The 21,689-nt window shown below is 40.9% G+C and overlaps 1 protein-coding gene across 1 annotated transcript; it reads left to right on the top strand.

Moving 5' to 3' along the window:
- Positions 1–1,429: 1,429 nt before the first annotated feature.
- On the top strand, positions 1,430–19,539 carry LOC102193291 (A disintegrin and metalloproteinase with thrombospondin motifs 12-like). The gene is made up of 24 exons (XM_005738189.1): positions 1,430–1,836; positions 1,979–2,337; positions 6,934–7,111; positions 7,264–7,472; positions 7,554–7,637; positions 8,421–8,545; positions 8,648–8,797; positions 9,584–9,727; positions 11,354–11,498; positions 11,586–11,678; positions 11,831–11,976; positions 12,152–12,321; positions 12,901–13,034; positions 13,202–13,322; positions 14,229–14,473; positions 14,675–14,816; positions 14,935–15,061; positions 15,709–15,919; positions 16,051–17,205; positions 17,301–17,453; positions 17,648–17,824; positions 18,290–18,436; positions 18,565–18,718; positions 18,909–19,539. The coding sequence occupies exons 1-24, from the start codon at positions 1,719–1,721 to the stop codon at positions 19,025–19,027; spliced, it is 4,806 nt and encodes a 1,601-aa protein (XP_005738246.1). The 5' UTR covers positions 1,430–1,718; the 3' UTR covers positions 19,028–19,539.
- Positions 19,540–21,689: the final 2,150 nt, after the last annotated feature.

The following is a 21,689-nucleotide window of genomic DNA, read 5'->3' as shown; positions in this document are numbered from 1 at the left end:
TGGAGATGGAAAAAAATCTATGCATTAATTATTTAAAGTCACTCCCCTGTAAACCAGCTAGAAGATAAGTCGGTGGTAGCCCCACAAGCCTTCTCTTGTGCTTTATATAGATGAATAAAAAGGATAACACTGATGAAATCAGATGAGTTCACTTTGTCTCCCTCTGTGTCTCCTATGTACAAAGGCAACCCGGGTGGCAATGTGTCATGTCTCAGTAATCTTTTAGTCACACATAAGTCTCCACCAGGGATAAATAGTAGACACCACACAAGTATGCGGTAAGAACTGTGGCTTTAAGGCTCTCTTTAAGAGGATATATCCAAAGTTCTTAAAGAAACCTCATATCTTTTAAGCGTCAGAAAAGCTAAAGGTTAATTTCCTTGAATTCAGTACATCCTGCACACAGGACATCAATGAATAAAAACTTTGAAAGAATACAGCTGAAAGCCAAGCAGTTCAAAGAACACTGTTGCCATTGCAACTTGATCTAATCACGATGAAGGTTAAAAGTATCCGTCCATCCAGACGCTAGTGTAGATGAATCACTGCAAAGAAATTTCACGTCTAAAAGAGCGTCTGAAGGTGCCTTCCTTCTATAATAAACTTTTGAACAGTGAATGAGATGAGTCGCCCCCTGCTGGCTATGAGAAAAAAGGGCAAGTTTTAGACAATCCGGGATTGCACACTTCTTTTTTTTTAATTTTTTTTTTTTTACATAGGTTAGTCTCTGGATGTTTGAGAGTGGGCGAAATAAAGACCGGAGCATTAAATAATCTAGAATTCATTTGTTCAGTAAAACAAGCGGGCTCATTTAAATATATTTTCCACACAGCTTGACAGTGGAGCGATCCCGCTCATAACGCCGATTGGTTAATCGTTCATCTTTCACCACGCCCACTCACGGACACTTATTTTTAATAATTAAGAAACCAACGTTTCACATAACATTATCACGTCATTCAACCTAGTGAGGTGGACAGTTGGTTGATAGGGTCAAGGCCAACACATATGCCTATAAATATAAACTAATACGTAACTATACTGAGCTAATTCATTTTTACAATCTTCAAAGCACAGCACAGTATTCCTCCTTTGTTAGCAGGGCTTTGATTTTTGAATGACAGGTATTTAGTCTTATCATGGAGCCAAAAAACGGGATGATGGACTTCGTGCGTGCACGTTTGCACATCTTTGCAAAGCTGTAGAAAACTCTGCAAACTTTTAACGCCCATGTACTAGTGATTATGCCACTGGTAAAGGCTGACTGTAGCGTACACAAATGCAAACAACAGTTTTGATTGCTAGAGCTGCTGGATTTAAACCGATGCAAGCAACAGTCCATTAATTTTATTTGCGCGTCGAGTCGCATTAATGATGCGCCATCTGCGGCGCAGGAGACAAGTCTCGACACAGGGCGAACCGGGCTACTCTCTGAAGCTTGTTCTTCTGCGGTAGCTTCTTGTTCTGCTCCCTCTGCTCCCCCTCACTCCTGCAAGGAAAAAAGACACTGGTCCAAAGAACACTCCTCCCCTCCTTCCTCCACAGAGACTTTGCTTTCTCCCTCTTTAAACCATGATCTGGCTCCCAGCTTTCCTCGGCGCATGTTTCCCCTCTGAGCTTGCTCGTGTCATGACACAGTGCAGCGAAGGGTCGCAGTGGTCCCCTCTAACGCCACGGGAACCCCAAAGACGTGGGGTTTGAGTTTGGTTACATGAAATATGCCATGTTCGCAGGACTGCACGGTTCTTTTTCTGCTGCACTTTGTTTTGAGTTTGGCAGCTGGCCACGAAGGGCTCTCAGTCTCTGGCAGTCTCCTCTCCTTCTTTGCAGAACAAGGTCAGTGTGCTGTGGTGCAATTCTGTGCATGGCCCGACTAAGTGCATGACTAGAACAATTTGTATCGTTAAGTGCATATCACAGTCAGTATGCACTGAAGGTAAAAGGTCTGTATAACCTGTGTTTAAACTCTGTTTTGTAGGTCAGTTGTCAGAGTCAGAACTGTCCATTGTCCACCCAGTGAAAACCGGCGCAGATGGAGGATTCATCTCCCACTCTTTGTCTCACCACTTTAATGGTGGGAGAATCAGGCGAGACTTACAGTCCCATTCTCAAGATAAACAGGTTTACTACAAGGTCATCTTCAAGGGAAAAACCTTAATATTCAATTTGACTGCAAACAATCACCTGGTTTCAAATGACTACATCCTGGAGAGCAGGAATGGCAGTGCCAACAGGACTGAGCATCGTCTTTCTGATGGAAATTCTTGCCACCTTCTTGGCACCGTGGAAGCGTCTGATGTGCGAGGAACTGCTGCCATCAGCACCTGCAGTGGGCTGGTAAGGTGTCACAGTGTTTTATAGCTGTAAAGGTAATTTTATTCTCACTCTCATTCATCAAATTGAGCTGGTGGATGCTTGTGTTTAAATCAACATGTTTTTATCATGATTTTTTTTAATTACACCAGATAGCAGCTATCACTATGGGTATACTGGTATGCGGTTTAGGCAACTCCTCCATCTGACAGTGCCCTGTCTGTTAGTTTGCTCTTCAGAGACTTCCCGACACTGTTTGCTGAAGGACTGTGCTGCAGACCTTCTGACGACTGCTGCTTCTCAGACTGACATGAGACCCTTTCCGTCTTCCTTGTGGTTCAGATTTTTTTGTCTTCTTTCACCCTCACTCACTCATTCAGAAATTTGCAATCATGGATTATCTGTTCCTTTAGAGACACTTTGCAAACGCCAACAGGATGTGAGAAAGTTTCAGTAATAGATCTTGGCACATTCTTGTGCGTGAGTGGAGCAGTAAAGTTTGACAGATGGACAGATTTTTTTAAAACTTGGGCTATAGTGTTTCTGTTCAAATAAGCAGTTTAACTACAAAACAGAGAGGACACCTGGAAAAAAAAAATCAGAGTGATCCAATATATGAAGAAATATTTTTTTAAATACAACGTGAACAATTTGTGGTTCACTGATTTCCAAGAATTTTTAAGTTGTAATCCATCCATTCAGCATACAATCTTATTTCAAAATGCACTCTGGGGTTTTTGTTTACACAATATTACAACATTTTGAAAAGGCTAAAAAGTACGAGTATGTAGAAGAGGATGAACTTCCTGCCTTTGAAATGATAGGATGTGTCACTTTTAGTCACAAAGAATGTTTCAGTGTTCATGTTTGATTGTGTCACAGCAGGAATTCCACTCCTGCAGGGTCTTGCCTCCTGCCTCTGTGCTATGTGTGTGTGGGTTTCCCTGCATGTTTACACAGTTCATTTGTAACATGTGACTCAGGACGAGACCAGAATGACAGCCAACCTAGCAACATAATTTATATCTGACCCATTTCACAGCCGCTCATATAATCCTAGAAGGAAAAATGTGTTGCGTCACTCAAAAATCCACATATCTGCAGCCTAATGGCGTTCTGGGGATTTTCCTGCAACACAGAATTCCCCAGTTAGTCCCTTCACTCCAACCTATGAGGGAAACTGCTCTGATTTATTACACAGACTTTCTGTTCTGTGAAAGAAGGTTTATAGCTGCTAAACCCAAACAGAGACCACTAAACAGCTAGACTCAGCCAGACAGATGTGGGAGTGAAGCCCTACCAGCTGCTGCAGGGATTATTCACCCTCACGACACAAGTTGAAATGGACTACTTACAAATAGGAATTCAAAATAATTATTTGTTAATGTTGCATGAATAGGAAGCAAAAGGGATGGAGAAAAATGCTTTATATAATTAATAATAACACAGAGTTGGTTCAGTTAAATTGTTCAGCTCCTTCGTGTTTTGTTTTAGTGAAGATAATTTCTCTATAAATCTTCTCTGTAACAGTTAGCATTGTTGTTGCCTTTAAATTCAGAGCTGACTGAAGAAAACAATATAAAATCTTTAACTGTCTTCCATCTTCATTTGGTCGACCAACAACCCCAAAAAAAGAAAATTAAGTTATTTATATTGTCAGTATTTTAAAAGTTGGAAACAAAGACAGTTTTCACTTTTTATAGTCATAATAAATGAGTTACAATTAAAATATTGACCAAACGTGACAAACTCCACCCATTACGCAGCAGACAATAGAGCAGTGCCATGATTCTTCGTTGTTGTAAGGCAACAGTGAAGCTGCTATTACATTAATACCTCCAACTGCAATTTTAACATCCTGCTTCTGGTTGCAAAAACAAGGGTACAGTTGCTCAAACAAATACACTTTTGCATTACACTGTGTCTTTACAGCATGCAGGTAACCCTTCACCTTTTCTATTTACTGCAAACATGGAACCATGAAGTGGATAGTAAAAGGGTGTAAAATGCTTTCACTGTTCCTTTTATGTTTTTTATGGTAAAACCATTAATTTAGGTAAACCTAAAGCTTTCTCAGTGGAGACTTTTCTAATCCCTGAGGCCCAACGCGAAACAAGAATTTACAGGTTCAGACCTATTATACTGGTATTTTCCCCACTTAAATGCATGTTTGTTCCACCATGCACATGAAAAAATGGCAATAATCTTTTTGACCTCTTGGGAAGAAGTGAGCTCGCACATAGAATCATCTTATGAATTAAAGAGAGAAGAGAAGTAAGTGTAGGGAAACATGCAACTACTGATAAAAAGCTAAGAATAAATGCACGTTTGTTTGCCAGTAAATTGTTGTGATTAATCATATTGCAGTAACAAGCACCGTTTGACCCCACCTTTCCTCGTGTCGCTCTAATCACTGCAGAGTCCACAGGCTATATAACAGAGACTTTATTTCAGACCTAGTTGGCCAGCACTCAGAAACCCACAGAAGCAGGAAACAGAAGAAAAGCAGTTCCATATGGCTGATGTATTTAGAGCACAGACCTGTGTTATGGTAACCTCCCCTGGCTTTGCCACCTCACACCCAAACAACATGCTTCCTCAGAGAAAGGGGATTATTGGTCAAGGGGGGGCTAAAGGGGAAAGAGCTGGTCAAAGTGAAGACTGATATCCAGTTTAATGCTGTTGTCACAGAAATTCATAATTTCATTCTTCAACATTCTTCACTTTGTTAAAATGGGAAGCAAAGTCCTTGTTAGTATCCTTGCAAGTTTCCTTTGTTTGTTTAGCAGAGGCATCACAGAAGATCTGTACCTGGTCACAAGTAACATCATAACCATATGTATATGTATAAGCAACTGCAGACTGTGTTCCACAGTAGAACAGCATTTGGTATGCACATCAGGCAGAGAAATGGTCTCAGTGTTTGGAAGGGCCTCCCTGTAGCATTCCTGCTTGGCTGATCTGTACTCCACCACCTGTCTGTTTCTGCTGGGACTGACTTGTGTTTTCCCACAGGAATACGTACAGGAGACTATGATAGAAAACATTACTAACAGAACTGCCCATCACATGCTTGATTTATTTTCATACAGTCTATGTTTTTCTTGCAGGAACACGATACAACTCCAAAAGCAAAGATATGATGATATATTATTCCACTCACATAGTGTTTGCATGAGATACAGAGAAACAGTGAAATCAGCTGAGTGTTCTCTGCACAGGGCCTTCGGGAAGTCTTCCCAGCTGACTGTAGATATCATCGTGCATGCCTTGCAGATGAGGCCACTGCAGCTCTGGGAGCTCTGGCTGAAGGCCACACTCTGAATAAGTCCTCTTTGACCTTTATCAAAATTGTTTTTAATTTGATATATATATAGGTAAAGTTTGTCTAGTACTTGCAAGACTGTAGCTTTTGGAATGACTGAAAAAACAGTCCCGAGCAGCTTGTTTCATAAATTCATTACAGCATATAGGGTAAAGTAATCTTTTCAAAGACTGAACTCCCTGAATCAAGCGATGAGATATTCAGCCAGTGACTTTTTTCTTTTTCTAAGAAACAGATGTGAAACTTGTCAGGATGACCCAGAAAGCTGAAACTACTACTACAGTAAACAGTGGGGTAGATCCCCAGAACCACAATCAGCCAAACCATAAATACTGCATGGCCTAATTTTTCACATCTGCCCTTGGCTGCTGAAACTATCTGAAAAAAATCCAAGAATCATGTTCATGTTTTTAAAACTTTATTTATTTTTTTGTTCAGAGAGCCTCTCTCTTTGCTCAGCTGCACTGACGCAGACTCTCTTCTTTCCATTCGACTGTTGAAAGACTGTTGGTCGTATGTCTGTCAGTCTGTGTTTTGCCGGTTGGTTTAATGAAGGAGGGACAGGTTCATCCTGGATCAGTCTGGGCATGTTTGGACTTATCTTGATTAAAAAAATAAAAGCCCATACAAACACTCACAGAGTCACTTTAACTTAAACAACATTCCTCATGAATATGTTTATAAGCAGAAAAGTGAACAGAATTGCATTTTATGCCTGATTGCATGCATGTCCTGTATTTTTTCATTTGCATTTATGTGTGTGTTCACCAGTAGACCTCACTGAGCGGCAAGTGAAGAAGCCGCACCAGTAAGAACACGTATTGGCATACTTAGCAAGAAGTTGTTGTATTACTGCAGCAGCATAGAGAATGTGCCTGAGGGAAAGGCTGATATTCAGATCTGTTCACTAATGATAGCTTCCACTCAGATGGAAATTACTCTGGAGCGACGTTTTTTAGCAGGTTTAAGGGGACGCCTATGCCTCAGCTTTGTGGTGTGGAAATTGTAGAAGCACTATACTTTTTGGTGATTTGTTGTCAGGCTTTTAAGTGGTTCAACACAATAGTATGCTTGATAGGCTTTTTGTTTCACTCACAGTCTGAGAATGCCTGACGTTAGACTTTAATCCACATTAAGTCTTCGGCATGATTTGGGGATAAAATCTGTGACTGAGTACAATACAATGATGGTGATTGAGAGTGTAGATTGGCCCTAAAACCTGAGCTTGCTATACCCACACTTGTTGTGTGTTTTTACTGTACACATTTATTCCATCAATGTATTATTTTCCACAGAGAGGCTTCTTCGCCTTGGCAGAGGGACACTATTTTATAGAGCCTGTCCAGAAATCTTCTGATGATCCTGCTGGGAGTCGAGAGCCCCACATTATCTATCCAAGAGTTTCTACACAAAGTCAAAGAAAAAAACGAAGTCTTGAGTCCAAAAAGACGCCCAATCCCTGTGGAGTTCGAGGTGTGTATGTGAGTCCTGAATTAGTGTATAGCGTGTTTGTGAGTACTCTTCTGCTGGTGTTCAAGGATTTTTTTTCCTCTGGCTGTGCTTGTGTCAAGAAAGATAAGCCACAAGTATACTGCAAATAATGTCTTCAATTATTCACGCTTTAGATGCTCCAACTGACTCCATCCAGGTGGAGATGGAGAGGGAGGAATGGGAGAGGGAGCATCGGAGAGGAGAGGACCAGGGTCAAGCGCGTTCACAGCGCTCAGTCAGTAGAGAGCGTTGGGTGGAGACCATGGTGGTGGCTGACTCCAAACTTATCCAATACCATGGCAGTGATAATGTGGAGTCCTACATCTTCACTATCATGAATATGGTGAAGGGTTTGAATGAACTTTTTTAGTTGATGTAAAGGTCTTTTAAAGCCTTTTACAATGAATTCTCTCGCTGTTGACAGGTGGCCGGAATCTTTCATGATGCTAGTATTGGGAATGCCATCCACGTCATCTTGGTGCGCCTCATTTTGCTACATGGAGAGGAGGTACACTTCATCTGAATGAAGTCTTTAAGAAACCTCAATGTGCTTTTATAACATTTGCTTTGGCAATTCTTACACTAAATGTGGAACAAGAAAAGCAGAAATGGATTTGTGAAAACTGAGCTCACTTTCCAGGTTAGTCTGAGATAAGCTGGACAAACTTCTACAAATTTGCATAGTTTTCTAATGTGTAATAACAAGCTCTGATGTCTTGTATATAATGTGTATGCCTTGGCTTACGGCCTTACCACACCCCAACACACCAGCAGGACCATGCCTTCTTAGTACTTGAGTGGAATACTAGGTGCTGTAAGTTTAGAGTGGATGAAGCTTAGATGTTAGAGCAGGTCATCTACTAATCGAAAGGTTGGTGGTTTGATCCCAGGCTGCTTGAGTCTGCACACCAAAAGGTCTTTGGGAAAGATACTGAACCCCAGTTGATCTCTGATGTGCGCATCATCGTGTGACTGTTAAACAGAAAGCACTTAGGTTGAAGGAATGTTGTATAAAGCAATTTAACTGTTTTTGAAGAGGAGTGCAGTATAAGAACAAGTCCATTTAATAACCACATTATTTGGAAAATGTGATTGAAAATTAATCAGTTCTGATGTCTCGCCCCTCCTCCTGACAACATCTGAAGCTCTAGGTTACCTTATATAGTACACACTGGGATCTGCAAGTATTGAAGAAAAATGTTATCAAGTTATTTGCTAACTGTTCTGTAGCTACAGTTTAAAAAAAAAAGAACAACAAGTATGTGAAATTATTTGTTTGTGCTTGTTGCAGAAAGGGTTGAAAATTGTTCACCATGCAGACACCACCTTGGCTAGTTTCTGTGCTTGGCAGAAAAACCTAAACCCCCAGAGTGACACACACCCGGCTCATCATGATGTGGCTGTGCTGATTACCAGGCAGGTGGCAGATAACCCAGCATGCATCGGCAACCTCAAAAGCTTAAATGAAATGTTTATACAGACGACATACAGATGACTTGCATGCGTCTCCCCCTATAGGAAAGACATCTGTGCTGGAATGAACCAGCCGTGCGAGACTCTGGGTCTGTCTCATCTGTCTGGGATGTGTCAACCCCACCGCAGCTGCAACATCAATGAGGATTCGGGTCTACCTGTTGCCTTTACAGTAGCTCATGAAATGGGCCACAGGTCAATATGTGTGTGTGAGAGAGTCTGGATTTGTAATGACTGTGAAATACTAGAATATTGTAACAATGAAAGAGTCTGTAGTTCCTGTGTTCGGTTACTGTCTTCAATGTAGTGTCATAAAATCCCCTACCATTAGCTCACCAGCCTATTAGTGGACTGCTGGTGTGCAAATAATGACTAAGTTTCTAATAACCTGAAAGAAAAGGAAAGGATACCTGAGAGTCCTGTTGTATTGTGGGTGTAGATCATGTAATAGCACTAAAAGTGAAAGGACAGAGGTGTTGGGTTTCTTTTTAGCTTTAAAGTTTAACTCAAGTTTAGTTGAGTCCAAAGAATCATTTGTTCCATCAGAGGAGGCTTTAACTATAAAATGAGAGCTGTTCCACGTTCCATTTGTGGTTAATTTCTGGTCTTTTGTCATGTTCAACTTTGGTTAAGCACCGTTAATGTCAACAGCTCGACTGATGTCAAACCACACCATATAATGTAGAAGTTATGTGTATTTGTCTTCTCGTTATCTTGTTTGTGCAGTAATTTAAAGTGCTTTTCCACTTTGTACTGTCATGAAACTCTAGAGTAAGAGTTATATGTACACAAACAAAAGTAAGTCAAATATCTGTTGACCTATTTCAAATGTGGAAACAAATGTGTTACAGGACTCAGCACATTCACTCATTGTGATTGCTCCATTATGGCAGTGTGAGCCATACAGACCACTATCCTTGTAAAATACTTCTGTGTAATCACGTTACCATGAATATTAATGCAGCTTGTGTCTGAACACAGCTTTGGAATTCATCATGATGGCCAAGGGAACGACTGCGAGTTGGAGGGGAGACATCCGTTTATCATGTCCAGACAGCTGATGTATGACAGCTCGCCTCTCACTTGGTCTTCCTGCTCCAAAGAATACATCACACGTTTCCTTGAGTAAGCCTGAATCTGTACTTTTGTCTAAAGTGGGTTAGTTTTACATCTATTTGTCTTTGTTAAAAATGCATGAGATGTGTGTAATCTATGGGAATTTCCATGTACCTTTTTTTTCTCTCTCTCTCTCTTTTTTTTCTTTTCTTGACAGCTGCACGGAGATTTAGCAGATATGCTAGTGCGGATTTGTGTTGAGGTTGTGAAATTGATCCAAAACACACATTGGGTGTGGTGTGTGTTGGGGGGGGGGAAAAAACACAGGCTATTAAAACAAACATGCAGTAAACCATGGCTGCAATGGCAAGTTTAAAGTGAAGCAAAGAACTGAAGCAGGAAATTATGTAAATAACAGAAAAGTAAGAAGAGCCTAAAGCAACATTCAGAGGGTGGCAACCCCTGCACAAGTATCTGCAAAGCTGGTTTCAAACGTTAACTCTGGACAGCTTAGGATGATCAGGACATAGCATTGTTGGGAATTGTTCTATTTATACAACACGACTTAAACACATATGTAATCCTGGAAAAACTTAGATGATGGTGCTGCTTCAATATAGTCTACACGAGATCAGTGCGATCAGTCACTACAGGGACTTAGTGTTAGGGAGTCAGCGCAGTAAAAATCATTACATTTCCAGTTTATCTGGGCCAGACATCTACATCCTTACATGAAGATCCACTGGTAAGAAATTTCACATCTACAGAAGTGCAAGCATATATGATCAATCGATTAAAAATATATTTGTTCACAACACTTTAAAAGTCCTTTTTTAAATGTAAAATCCTTCTTCTCAGAAACAAGGTCCTGAATAATCAAGTTCCATCTTATCTTAAAGACCTCATAGTATGATATCACCCTAATAGAGAAATTGGCGTTGAGACTGCTGGCTTACTTTTGGTTCCTAGGGTATATAAGAGTGATGTAGGAGGCAGAGCCTTTAGCTTTCAGGCCCCCTTTCCATCGAACCAGCTCCCAATTTGGATTCAGGAGATAGATTCCCTTCTTTCTTTTAAAATTAAGCTTAAAATGTTGTTTTTTGTCCCTGAACCCTCTCTTAGGTGTACTGCAACAGGCCTAGGCTGCTGGGGGCAGTGTTTCATCTTCACTCACCTTTTTTCACTCACTTAATCATTAGTTATTATTAGTTATTAATCTCTGCCTCTCTTGCACAATGCTTCTTGTGTCCAATCTCACCCCCTCACCCCAAGCCAGTCATGCCAAATGGCTGCTCCTCCCCAAGCCAGGGTCTGACAGAAGTTTCTTTCTGTTAAAATGGAATTTTTCCTTCCCACAATTCCCAAGTATTTGCTCATGGGGGTTCGTCTAATTTTTTAGGTTTTCTTTGTATTATTGTGGGGTCTTTACTTTACAATATAAAGCGCCTTAGAGCAACTGTTCTTGTGATTTAGCCAGTTACCACAAAGTCGAGGTCAGAGCTCATATATGTGAACTGGATTATTTTTGCTGTTATAATTTTTGCCTTTTTAAGTAGTTTTCCCAGGTTCTAGTCTATTTAAGTGTTAATGTCTAGGTCTCTTTGCTTGAGTTTGAGCATTCAGATTTTCTCCTTTGACTCCCAACCACCATACCCTGTGATAAACAAATATCATATCTTTGTTTATCTGCCTTAGTCGTGGTTGGGGTTTCTGTCTGGATGACCGTCCTTCAAAGAGGGACTTAACCACGCCCCTGGCACGCCTCGGTGTACGCTACACCACACATCACCAGTGCCAGCTCCAGTATGGACCAAATGCTACCTTCTGTACTGAGGTTGATGTGAGTATTGCACAAGCACAGAAAAGTAAATCTTGTAGAAAACACTTTCTTCGCTTTCTTATTGTTTTGGGGTTATGTTTCTTTCAGAATGTTTGCCAGATTCTTTGGTGTTCAGTAAATGGTTCCTGCCGCTCTAAACTGGACTCACCTATAGATGGTACTCGCTGTGGACCAGAAAAGGTGAATTGTGATAGTCTAGGTTTTGTTTCCTTGTGTAAACAGACGGGTACCAGCAGCATCAAGAAGGTGGTACTGTCACAGAGACATCAGCATTGTCTTATTCCAGCTGAAGTGGTATTTAACTTATATCACTATTCTGTATTCTAATCCAGTGGTGTATCTCCGGAGAGTGTGTGATTGTGGGTAAACTCCCAGAGACAGTGAATGGAGGCTGGGGACAGTGGAGTACCTGGTCTTACTGCTCCAGGACCTGTGGTATTGGAGTTCAGTCATCAGAGAGGGAATGTAACAACCCCAAGTAAGAAATGAGTCTAACACCCATTTGAAATAGTTTTCACACTGTATGGCTATAGAATTGTTTTTTTGTTTTTTGTTTTGCAGTTCACAGGTTTAATGTCATCTGTCCCCAAAATACTGACATCATGTTGATTTTTTTTAACTGGTTCGTTCAAGTGTGGTGCTCTTTTCCACAGGCCAGAATTTGGGGGCAAGTACTGTACCGGTGAAAGAAAGCGTTACCGGACCTGTAACACAAAGCCCTGTCCAAATAATATACCAACTTTTCGAGAGATGCTGTGCAGTGAGTTTGACACTGTGCCTTACCACAATGAGCTCTACCAGTGGATCCCTGTGGCAAACCCATGTAAGTACTCACAGCCTTAAATATGCAAGAAGCTTTATTTTTCAACATGCCAGTGATCGCAAACACTGCCAGTGCATTAAAAGCAAACCTGAATAGCAGATCACACAATAGAACACTGTCAGTCTCACAGTACAGTACTGTATATTTTTACTAAAATTAAACTTCTTTTTTTGTGGGACCACACAACAAAATTGAGACCCACGGATATAAAGCGGAAGATTAGTAGATGTAATTGTATGTGTCAAACAAAAGGGGGCAGCATTTGTATTTAAAAGTCCACACTGATGCAGCTGCCGACTACATTACAGCTCAGCAGGGGCACAAAACTGTAACTCACTTCCTGTCTGATGTATTTTTGTTTTTCTTTTCTTCTTTTGCGTTCATATCGCTTTTATTATTGTCAATCACTATATCTTGAAAATAACAGAACAGAATTATTTTCCCTTTTTAGCTCTTTAAAAATATATAACAAAATACGCTCACGTCTTAAGTGAGAAGCATGACTCATAACTGGCTCAAATAGACATTTTAGCAATTTGACAACATTATCAATTTGTTTCATCTCGCCGTTATTCTCAGTAAATCCCTGCGAGCTTCACTGTCGACCAGTCAGCCAGTACTTTTCTGAGAGGATGTTTGACACCGTGACAGACGGAACACCGTGCTTCATGAACAACAAGTCCAGAAACATCTGCATAAACGGCGTGTGCAAGGTAGTGTGGCTGGGTAAGAGACAAATAGAGACTGGGGAGGGCTGTAGTGAAGCAGGCTGATACACTGCAGAGTTACTAAAATGTTAAAAAGGGATACTTTATGGAAAAAAACTTGAATTGTTATGTTTTTGTTTTATTTTAATGTGTTGTGTGTCTTTGGTTTCTAGGAGGTCGGCTGCGACTATGGCATCGACTCAAACGCAGTGGAGGATCGTTGTGGAGTCTGTTTGGGCGACGGCACAAGCTGTGAGACAGTTTATAAGTCATTTGATGAAGAAGGAGGCTTTGGTGAGTGCAACACAAGGAGTATTTTCAACAGCTGGAAACAAATTAAATTATCTCAACATGAGACATCATGCCATTACAAAATTGTGTTGTAACGCAAAACAGACAACCTATTAATGAGGAAAGCTTTGATGTACCAACTAGAAGAGTGTGAAAACACAGAGAATTCAAACATGTCTACAGGCACAAAGTCATTCGAGGACAGTTCATTACCATTACACCATTGTGTTGTTTCTTTGTTGTCATGGCAGCCATCTTGTCCACATGGTGCAGCTGTTTGTCCTGCTGTACTTGGCTGCTGTTATGTTATGGTGTGTGCGTGCATGCATGTGTAGCTACAGGCCCGTGTTTGCATTTGCATGTGCTGCTTTTACTGCGCTCGGAAAAGTATAACTCACCTGCCAAATCAACATGCCGCCAAGACAGATTCATAGAAAAGAGGCTTTAAAACAATAAGAATTCTCTCCTTTCTCTCCTCTCGCTCTCTTTCTGTATGTGTTTGCCCTGCAATGCATCCTTTCCAGATAACCAGCCCAGATGTGTGAGACTTCAAAAGACTTAGACCAAGGCCAAACCTCCCCCTCCTTTCACAAACACACACCTTCCCACAAACATCATTAAACTCCAGAGACCCACTCACTGCTGTTTTCGTCCTCCCCCATCCCGCCCCCCCATCTACACAATAAAAAACAGAGACAGGGCAGTGCCCCCCACGCTGAATGCACACACGTACAGTCACAGACATATGCACACACACACACACATGCCAACCACCCCCACAGACGTATCCCACCCTCTATTAAAGATCAGAGAGAAACTGTCTGGTAGTCTGGATGTGAGTGTGGCAGCAGCCATGGTGGGCCATCCATTACTCTGCTGTGACTCTGACTTCCCTCCTGAATCTCCCAGGGTACGTGGATGTGGGTGTAATACCTGAGGGGGCACGGGACATCCTGATAAAGGAAGTGGTGGAGGCAGGAAACTTCCTGGCTCTGAGAAGCGTGGGGTCAGACGAGTACTTTCTCAACGGCAACTATATCATCCAGTGGAATGGGGAGTATGAGGCCGGCGGGACGACGTTCTTCTACGAGCGCAGTGGGAACATGGAGAATCTCACTGCTCCTGGACCCACCAAGCAGCTAGTCATGCTTCAGGTAGGTCGTCATATTACAGAGGTGAAACATTTTTGATATGTGTAGAAGCTATTAGAGAAGTAAATAAAGTTCCCTGCACTTTATTGTACCCCATACAATTAAATATCTCTGGGCACTTAGAAGCATAAGACAAGGAGTACAATATCATATTGATGAGATGGTCTCCTTGGAAAGGTACTCATAGTTCATGTGGTTGTTCAGTTGCTGTTTCAGGAGAAGAATCCAGGTATAAAGTACGAGTACACCATTAAGAAGACCAAAGAGACAGAAAATGAGATCCATGAGCCTATTTACAGATGGAGACACGGAGCGTGGACAGACTGCAGCACCACCTGCGGCTTAGGTCTGAGTCACATTTCAGTAAAACAATTTTCTTTCTTTATTCTCTCATACCTAGTAGGATAATTTAAGGATTTTTGATAGGATCATGATATTCTTTCTGGATTTTTGTCCTTTCTTAGGTGAGCAACACCAGCCTGTGCGCTGTTTTGAAGTGGATGTGGGCGTAGTGGATGAGTCTCTGTGTGACCCAGACAGCCGTCCAGAAGATAGACACAGGAAGTGCAAGAATATGGATTGTCCTGCAAGGTCTTAATATTTTATATTTTTTAGCCTTTTTTTGTCACGGTCTGTACTATTATGTCCAAAAGAATTGCTTGAAACTTAAATATTTCCATTTCTTTTTATTAACTTTCATTTAAAACCTTATCCTTACAGCTTTGGTTTGCAATTAACCTGCCCTGTTGCACTGTGCTTGATTATACTAATTAAAAACAGTGAAAATAAAGGATTTTTATCACAGATAAAAATTCTCTTTGTCGGTTTGAAATCTCAATAATTTGTTTTAATGGCTAAAATGTGTTTGCATCAAAAGAAGTTCAAATTTATAGTTTTGTTTGCTTTAATCGCATCAAAGAGTTCATCAACAAAAAGAAAAACGAGTTCCTATAAATCACCAGTTGTGGACAACATTTTATTTAGCCAAGTTTGCTATTTTAAAAGTTTAGCTTATTTGGTTAAATAACAAAGAACTAAATTCAAAAAATGCACTTCTTTGGTTTTGGCACTGAAATGCAGGTATTGAGAATACTATAAAGCATTTTGAAAGCTACAGCTCTGTTTGCTGTATGAGAAAGATAACAACATTGTCGCTTGCCTTGCATTCCCCATTTATTTATTTGTTGCCAGCGGTCTCTTTATTCACCTTCTTTTCCTGTCTAACTCCTTGCCCTCAGGTGGTGGGTTGGGGGTTGGCAGCAGTGTACAGCCACCTGTGGCTCAGATGGACTGAGGAAACGAACGGTTCTCTGTGTCCGCACAGTGTTGGGAGAAGAAAGAGTGCTCCACCCTGTGGAATGCAAGCATCTCCTAAAACCAAAGCCTGTGGTGCCGTGCAACAGAGATGTACCCTGTGGACAGGAGTGGCTAGTTGGCAACTGGGAAGAAGTAAGCCTTTTTCTATGAATTTTATTTGCTTTTGACTTGAATCTTAAAGATCACAGACTTTCATAGCATACTGTAAAACCTTTCTTTATTTGTAAGGTAATGTCTTCTTTGTGTTCGTTTCTTCTTTGCAGTGCCCTGTCACATGTGGAGGAGGTGTTCGCTCCCGCCTAGTCACCTGTGCACTGGCACCCACAAAGACCTGTGACCCCTCGACTAAACCTAGGGCCAGATCACTGTGTGGCTTGCAAAACTGCCCAAACTCAAGTCTTCGTAGACGATTTGGGCCTGCATCTAAATACCGCCGCATAAACATCACTAAACCTCACTCCACTAAGCATCCTGGTTCTCCTTCATGGAATCCCATGACCACCCCGGCCACTGTTGCACCTACAACTGCTATCACTAGAACCAACAAGCAAATTACAACTACCATTTCTACCACCATCTCCCTTTCAACTCCTGAAATAATAAATGCAGATGATCATGACTTTAACAGCATGATGAGGAAAAATGAGGGTGAGAGAAGGAAAGTTTCCCCAGTTAAATCCAAATCTGCTGAAAAGGATGGGAAAGCAGATGAAAAAAAGGTAGACGAGGTAGAGGAAGAAGAGGAGGGTAGCACTCCAAATGTGCTGCTCTTCACCCCAGGATATGATTATGTTGTTGATCCGATGACCGAGGAGGACAGGATTATTGATCTAGATGTTTTTACCACAGCTTCACCACTGAAAAATCCTGTTAAATCAACCACAACAGTATCACACTCACTCATCACACCCACTCTCCAATTGAGTCCACTCACTGTGCACATAACCAGGGCGCCGACCACATCTGCATACTCCACCCCACACACCAGTACTGAAACGTGGGCAAAAACCACTCACTTTTTATCTGACCCCCACACCACCTCACATGTTAATCCCCCCTGGACACACCGGGTTGCGCTGACCACTCCCATGTACAAGTACCGCTCAGTCACATCAAAAACTGGTTATCACGCAAGGAAAGCGCCTTCTACAACAGCAAGCAAACAATCCACTATGACAGCATTACCACAGCCCACATTAAAGACGAATAAAATGAAGAAGCTTGCTGTGACACCCAAAAAAACCACCACTGCCACTCGTGCTAAAAAGCCTACATCCAGGGACAAAGGTAGTCGGTCTAAGAGCCAAAAGCAGCGATCCGGACATCATGAGAGTAGCTCAGGAAGTGACCAAAGCAACTTGATGGCCATAGAGCCTGTCGATGTGGATGTATTCTGGGTTGTAGGAAACTGGAGTGAGGTACTTTATCAGGATGCTATCCTACTCTCTAACTACAGGCTTGACATTAATGGTAACGTCTGAAATGTTTTTAATCAGAAATTTCTCCTCCTCAGTGTTCAACAACATGCGGGATCGGAGCAGTGTGGAGGACAGTCAAGTGCAGCTCCCAGAACGACGAGGACTGTGCCAACGTGAAGAGACCTGAGCCTGCTCGTACCTGTCACCTGCAGCCCTGCGCCACCTGGCAAAGTGGCAGCTGGAGCAAGGTGAGTAACGTTAGATTTCCTCCAGTCACTGAATCTGATAATTGCGCTTCTTACTTATTAAATATGCTTAATACTTAATTGTACTTACACTCATTGTCTATTACTTTTCCAAATGAAGTTGGTTCATTCAGACCCGATTTTTTTTTCTTGCCATTTGTTTATGAGTCGGTTATTGTTTATAATTTTCTCCAAAGTGTCCGGATGATTGCGCGGTGGTGGGAAGGAGGTACCGTGATGTCCAATGTGTTGATTCCCAGACTAAACGTCCTCTCAGACCCTTTCACTGTCAAGCAGTGTCCAGCAGACCCCTTAGCACCTTGATTTGCCCCCACAAGCCCTGTATGAGCTGGAGTGCATCACCATGGGGACCGGTAGGAAAAGCATCCACTCACATCTCTATATATGAGACGTTTGTAATCATGTTTATAAAAAAAAAAATTATAATTTTTTTGTCTTTTCATCTCCAGTTGTGACTATAGTTTGGACTTTACCTGCCTTGGCTTTTTAGATTTTTTCCCCCTTAAATTCAACAATGTTTTGGAGCCTTGTGAGCGTGATTCTTTAATCTTGAAAATTATCATCACTGTTTCTAAAGCTGCCCATTTTTATTTATTTAATTATGTATTTTCAGATTTTGGTACCATTTCTACTATTTTCATCACAAGCCACAGTTATTTCTGTTCTACTGGAAGATGTGGCCTGAACTGTATGACACTGAGGATATTTTTTGCCACATTGTGTCTCTTGTGTTACCGTTACAGATACAGATAGAAGAGACTTAATTACAATCTTAGAAAAAGAAAATTCACCTTTTTGAATGCTTTTGTCTTTCTCAGTGTTCTGCCAGCTGTGATGAAGGTGTCAGAGAGCGCCTGGTGTATTGCCCTGAGCCTCATCGCTGTAGCAACACACTCAGGCCAAACAGTACTGAGCCGTGCAGTTTAAAACAGTGTACTTGGTGGAAGACTGGGGACTGGGAAAAGGTCAGCTATACTTTGCACATTTAATGAATCTTTAAATGTTTCTGTGCAATATAAATTTATATTAATTAGGTTTAAAACAGAAGTAAACTAAACTATAATTTTATATATTTTTTGGTGTGAATTTGCAGTGCTCTGTGAGTTGTGGTGGAGGCCAGCAACAGCGTGCTGTCAACTGTGTAAGCAAAAAGGATTTGGCTGTAATGCCAAACAGCCTCTGTGAGAAGATTTCCAAACCAGAAACACTCAGGAAGTGCAATATGCAGGAATGCAAGACAAACAAAGGTTTGTATGCCAAAATAAATTATTTGGATGAAGATTAGCAAAGCAGATTACCTGTTAAAACATGAATGCAGTTTCCATTATGTTTTGTTTCTTGAGTGAGTGAGGGAGGTGTTTTGGTCAAAATCACTTAAATTTGATATCTATATGGCTTTAAAGTGTTTGCTCTAAGGTTGTGTTCCTTGTTATGCAGGTCCACTTTGCAAGAAAGACACCATGTCCTCTCGCTTCTGTGACAAGCTGAAGCGATTGGGTCGCTGCTCTCTCAGGTCGGTCCAGAAACAGTGTTGTATCACCTGTGGTTCTGGCTAACTACAACACTTACTGTATCCTTCTGAAATACTGGTATAAAGCCATATCATCCACAGTCTAGGAGACCAAAGTATTAATGACCACATCAACAAGCTCCTCTTAATCAACACAAATAAACAAGGATTTCTTTTTTCCCACCAATTTGGGGTTTTGTATTTTATTTTATTTTATTTTTTCTTGAAATATCAGAAAGGAAACAAACCAAAGCACTGATGGTACACATTTGGACTGTTGGAGATGTTCAGTGTTAGAAGAAATGCTTGAGCTATACAATTTGAAATATTTTCTTGGTAAATTTAAATGATATTTGAGAAGCACAATTCAAAAGTTATAAAATCTCACCACGTAGTGTCATAAATTAGGTTATAAATTAAGACAAACTATGGACATTTCTTCTTTCTTAGTCCTTCGGAAAATATCTTTTTGTACTAAAGGTGCTTTTATAGGCGATGTGCTGATGATTAACAGCACATGTTACTATTCTTTTATGTCTTTCTGAGATGAATGGTAAATACAGAATGTAAATAAAGATGTTCTAATACTGATAATCTCAGGCCATTTTCACACATGAACTCGGGTGCAGTCATTGTCTGAAGTTATCCGAGACAATGACCTGCAGTACTCATACACGGGCTTAATTGGTAATCGTATGGACTTTGTGCTGTGGAGCTGGTGGAGCAAAGACACTTTAATGTCTTTTAATTTGAATTTGCTGTTACACAACTCCCATGGGTAATTCCTAGAAAAGTTCAGGGCTGCAGTTCAGTTCATGCGTGAAAACGGTTTAAGTCGATTTATGCTTTTTATGAATGAATTTCTTTTTTTCTTTAAAAAAAATGCTTGAACATGTGTTTATGTTCTGAGCTGGCACTGGATGTTTACATTATCATTGGTATATGTTCCTGCTTTTAGTCATTGTTGTTACAATTTTAAAGGATAATTAAATCAGCTGCAGAATCTGCACAATCCTGCAGTTAAACCTGTGGTGCTTCTCCTCTGGTGTGAGATTTACCAATGAGAAAGAGGTGTTGCAGGTCATCCCTCTCAGGTCACTCTAAAGTTGGCCACTGTGTTTAATGTGATGTTGTACAGGCATTATCATTGTCACGCCCTGGGTATGTCACCCTGACTGATTTGTCCTTCTCATGGCTCCATCAATAAATGTGACGATAAAAGACAATTGTGCTGAACATCCATTTGTAAATTTACACCTACACTGTTGCTTGAATACCACAAGTATAAATAACAATCCAGCCTTCAATAACCTTCTTTCCATAAGTGACTTCTACTTTGGGACCTTTTGCGTCGACAAGGTCATTCTCACCTGAAAGTGCCGCATGCTTATGAATGTGTAACACCTGAATCAGCAGCACCAAGCTCTGTTTCAGGGATTGGGTTCAGCTGGCCCAGATTTATCAGGCTCCTCTGTGCCGGATAACTTGACACGAATGGACTTTGCCCTGCTACACGCACCCTGCGGCTGTCATTCAAGCCAGAGACCAAAAGTTAGTCAGCAGTAATGGAAGGAGTAACACAATACAGGGTCAGTGTGGAGCCTTGTGTCCTAAAACCCACCAGTGAGTGTGTGTGCGATTTCTCTGCGTGTTTTCATTACAAAGCAAACACCCATCAGTCGTATTACCCAACCACACGTGTTGCTTAATAAGCAGTTGACCTCAAAGTTGGGGAATAACTAAAAATATCTGGTTTGATTTCAGTTTTGTGGTGATTGTAACTTCCTTAGCATGAGATTCTATAAACAATGATTATGATTAATGACACTGGTTTTCTGATGTCATACGTAGTTTTAATCAATGTCATCTTGGATTTTTCATCCAACAATACAGTGTTTTTACTCATCAATTTATTGCTTAAGTGACTGGCCCGGCACAGCTCATTTTTAGCTGTTTTGAAAGCAACATAAGTGTCTGATTACTGCTTTTTCTTATAAAAGGGCAAATGGTAATAAAATTACTCTCAACAGCTTGTGTTCTAAAGCCAAACAGTTGTGGTTTGGGATTCAAAAGTCAAATGTTTATTTCATTACTGTCTGATTTTCCAGACCTTCTCTGCACAATGCCAACAGTAGCGAACAGATTTTGCATCCAAATCTTTAGGGCATATTACAGGTGATGGTTAGAGCATGCATGGCAGGTATGAATTTTATTGATAAATAATATCACCGTGATGTCACGCACTGGTTTGTAGACTTACTGTTAGCATTTCGTCACTGATGATGCTGTTTTGTTTTTGTTTAGTTTTTGTTGTTGTTGTGGAAGCCAGGTGTGCCCAAGGGCGCAACGCAGAGTTGCACATACCTCCTCATTAGGACTTAAAAGTAAAAGACTAGAATTTTACTCATCCAAACCACACCACAATATCTGTATCTCACAGTAGGTCACATTATTTGCCAGAAAAATTATTAAAAAGGTAAAAGACTAACACCACAAAGCCTAAAAGTCCACTCCAATTAGTGTCTAGGACTGTGAGCCCTAGACAGCTTTCAGGTATACTGGACTGCATTAACAGAATACCAGTGGATGTATTAAACAACTAAATTACCTACTCCACAGTTCCAGAAAGGCCAAAACAAGTTTCATGTCAGGCTGTAAACATGGTTTTTAGTGCTGTTAAGTTGGGCATTTTAACATGGAAGTAAATT

This window comes from Pundamilia nyererei, unplaced genomic scaffold, assembly GCF_000239375.1.
Source record: "Pundamilia nyererei isolate P.nyererei 1_Seehausen unplaced genomic scaffold, PunNye1.0 scaffold00082, whole genome shotgun sequence".
In the NCBI taxonomy this organism is placed as follows: Eukaryota; Metazoa; Chordata; class Actinopteri; order Cichliformes; family Cichlidae; genus Pundamilia; species Pundamilia nyererei.
The sequence above is the reverse complement of the archived record's forward strand: the minus strand, read 5'-3'. Positions and strand labels throughout refer to the sequence as shown.

Excerpts from the sequence above, each read along its gene's own strand:
- LOC102193291 (XM_005738189.1), top strand. The coding sequence starts at position 1,719 with ATGCCATGTTCGCAGGACTGCACGGTTCTTTTTCTGCTGCACTTTGTT. Across the intron at positions 17,206-17,300 it reads TTGTAGGAAACTGGAGTGAG|TGTTCAACAACATGCGGGAT; the intron begins GTACTTTATCAG and ends TCTCCTCCTCAG. Across the intron at positions 18,719-18,908 it reads GGAATGCAAGACAAACAAAG|GTCCACTTTGCAAGAAAGAC; the intron begins GTTTGTATGCCA and ends CTTGTTATGCAG.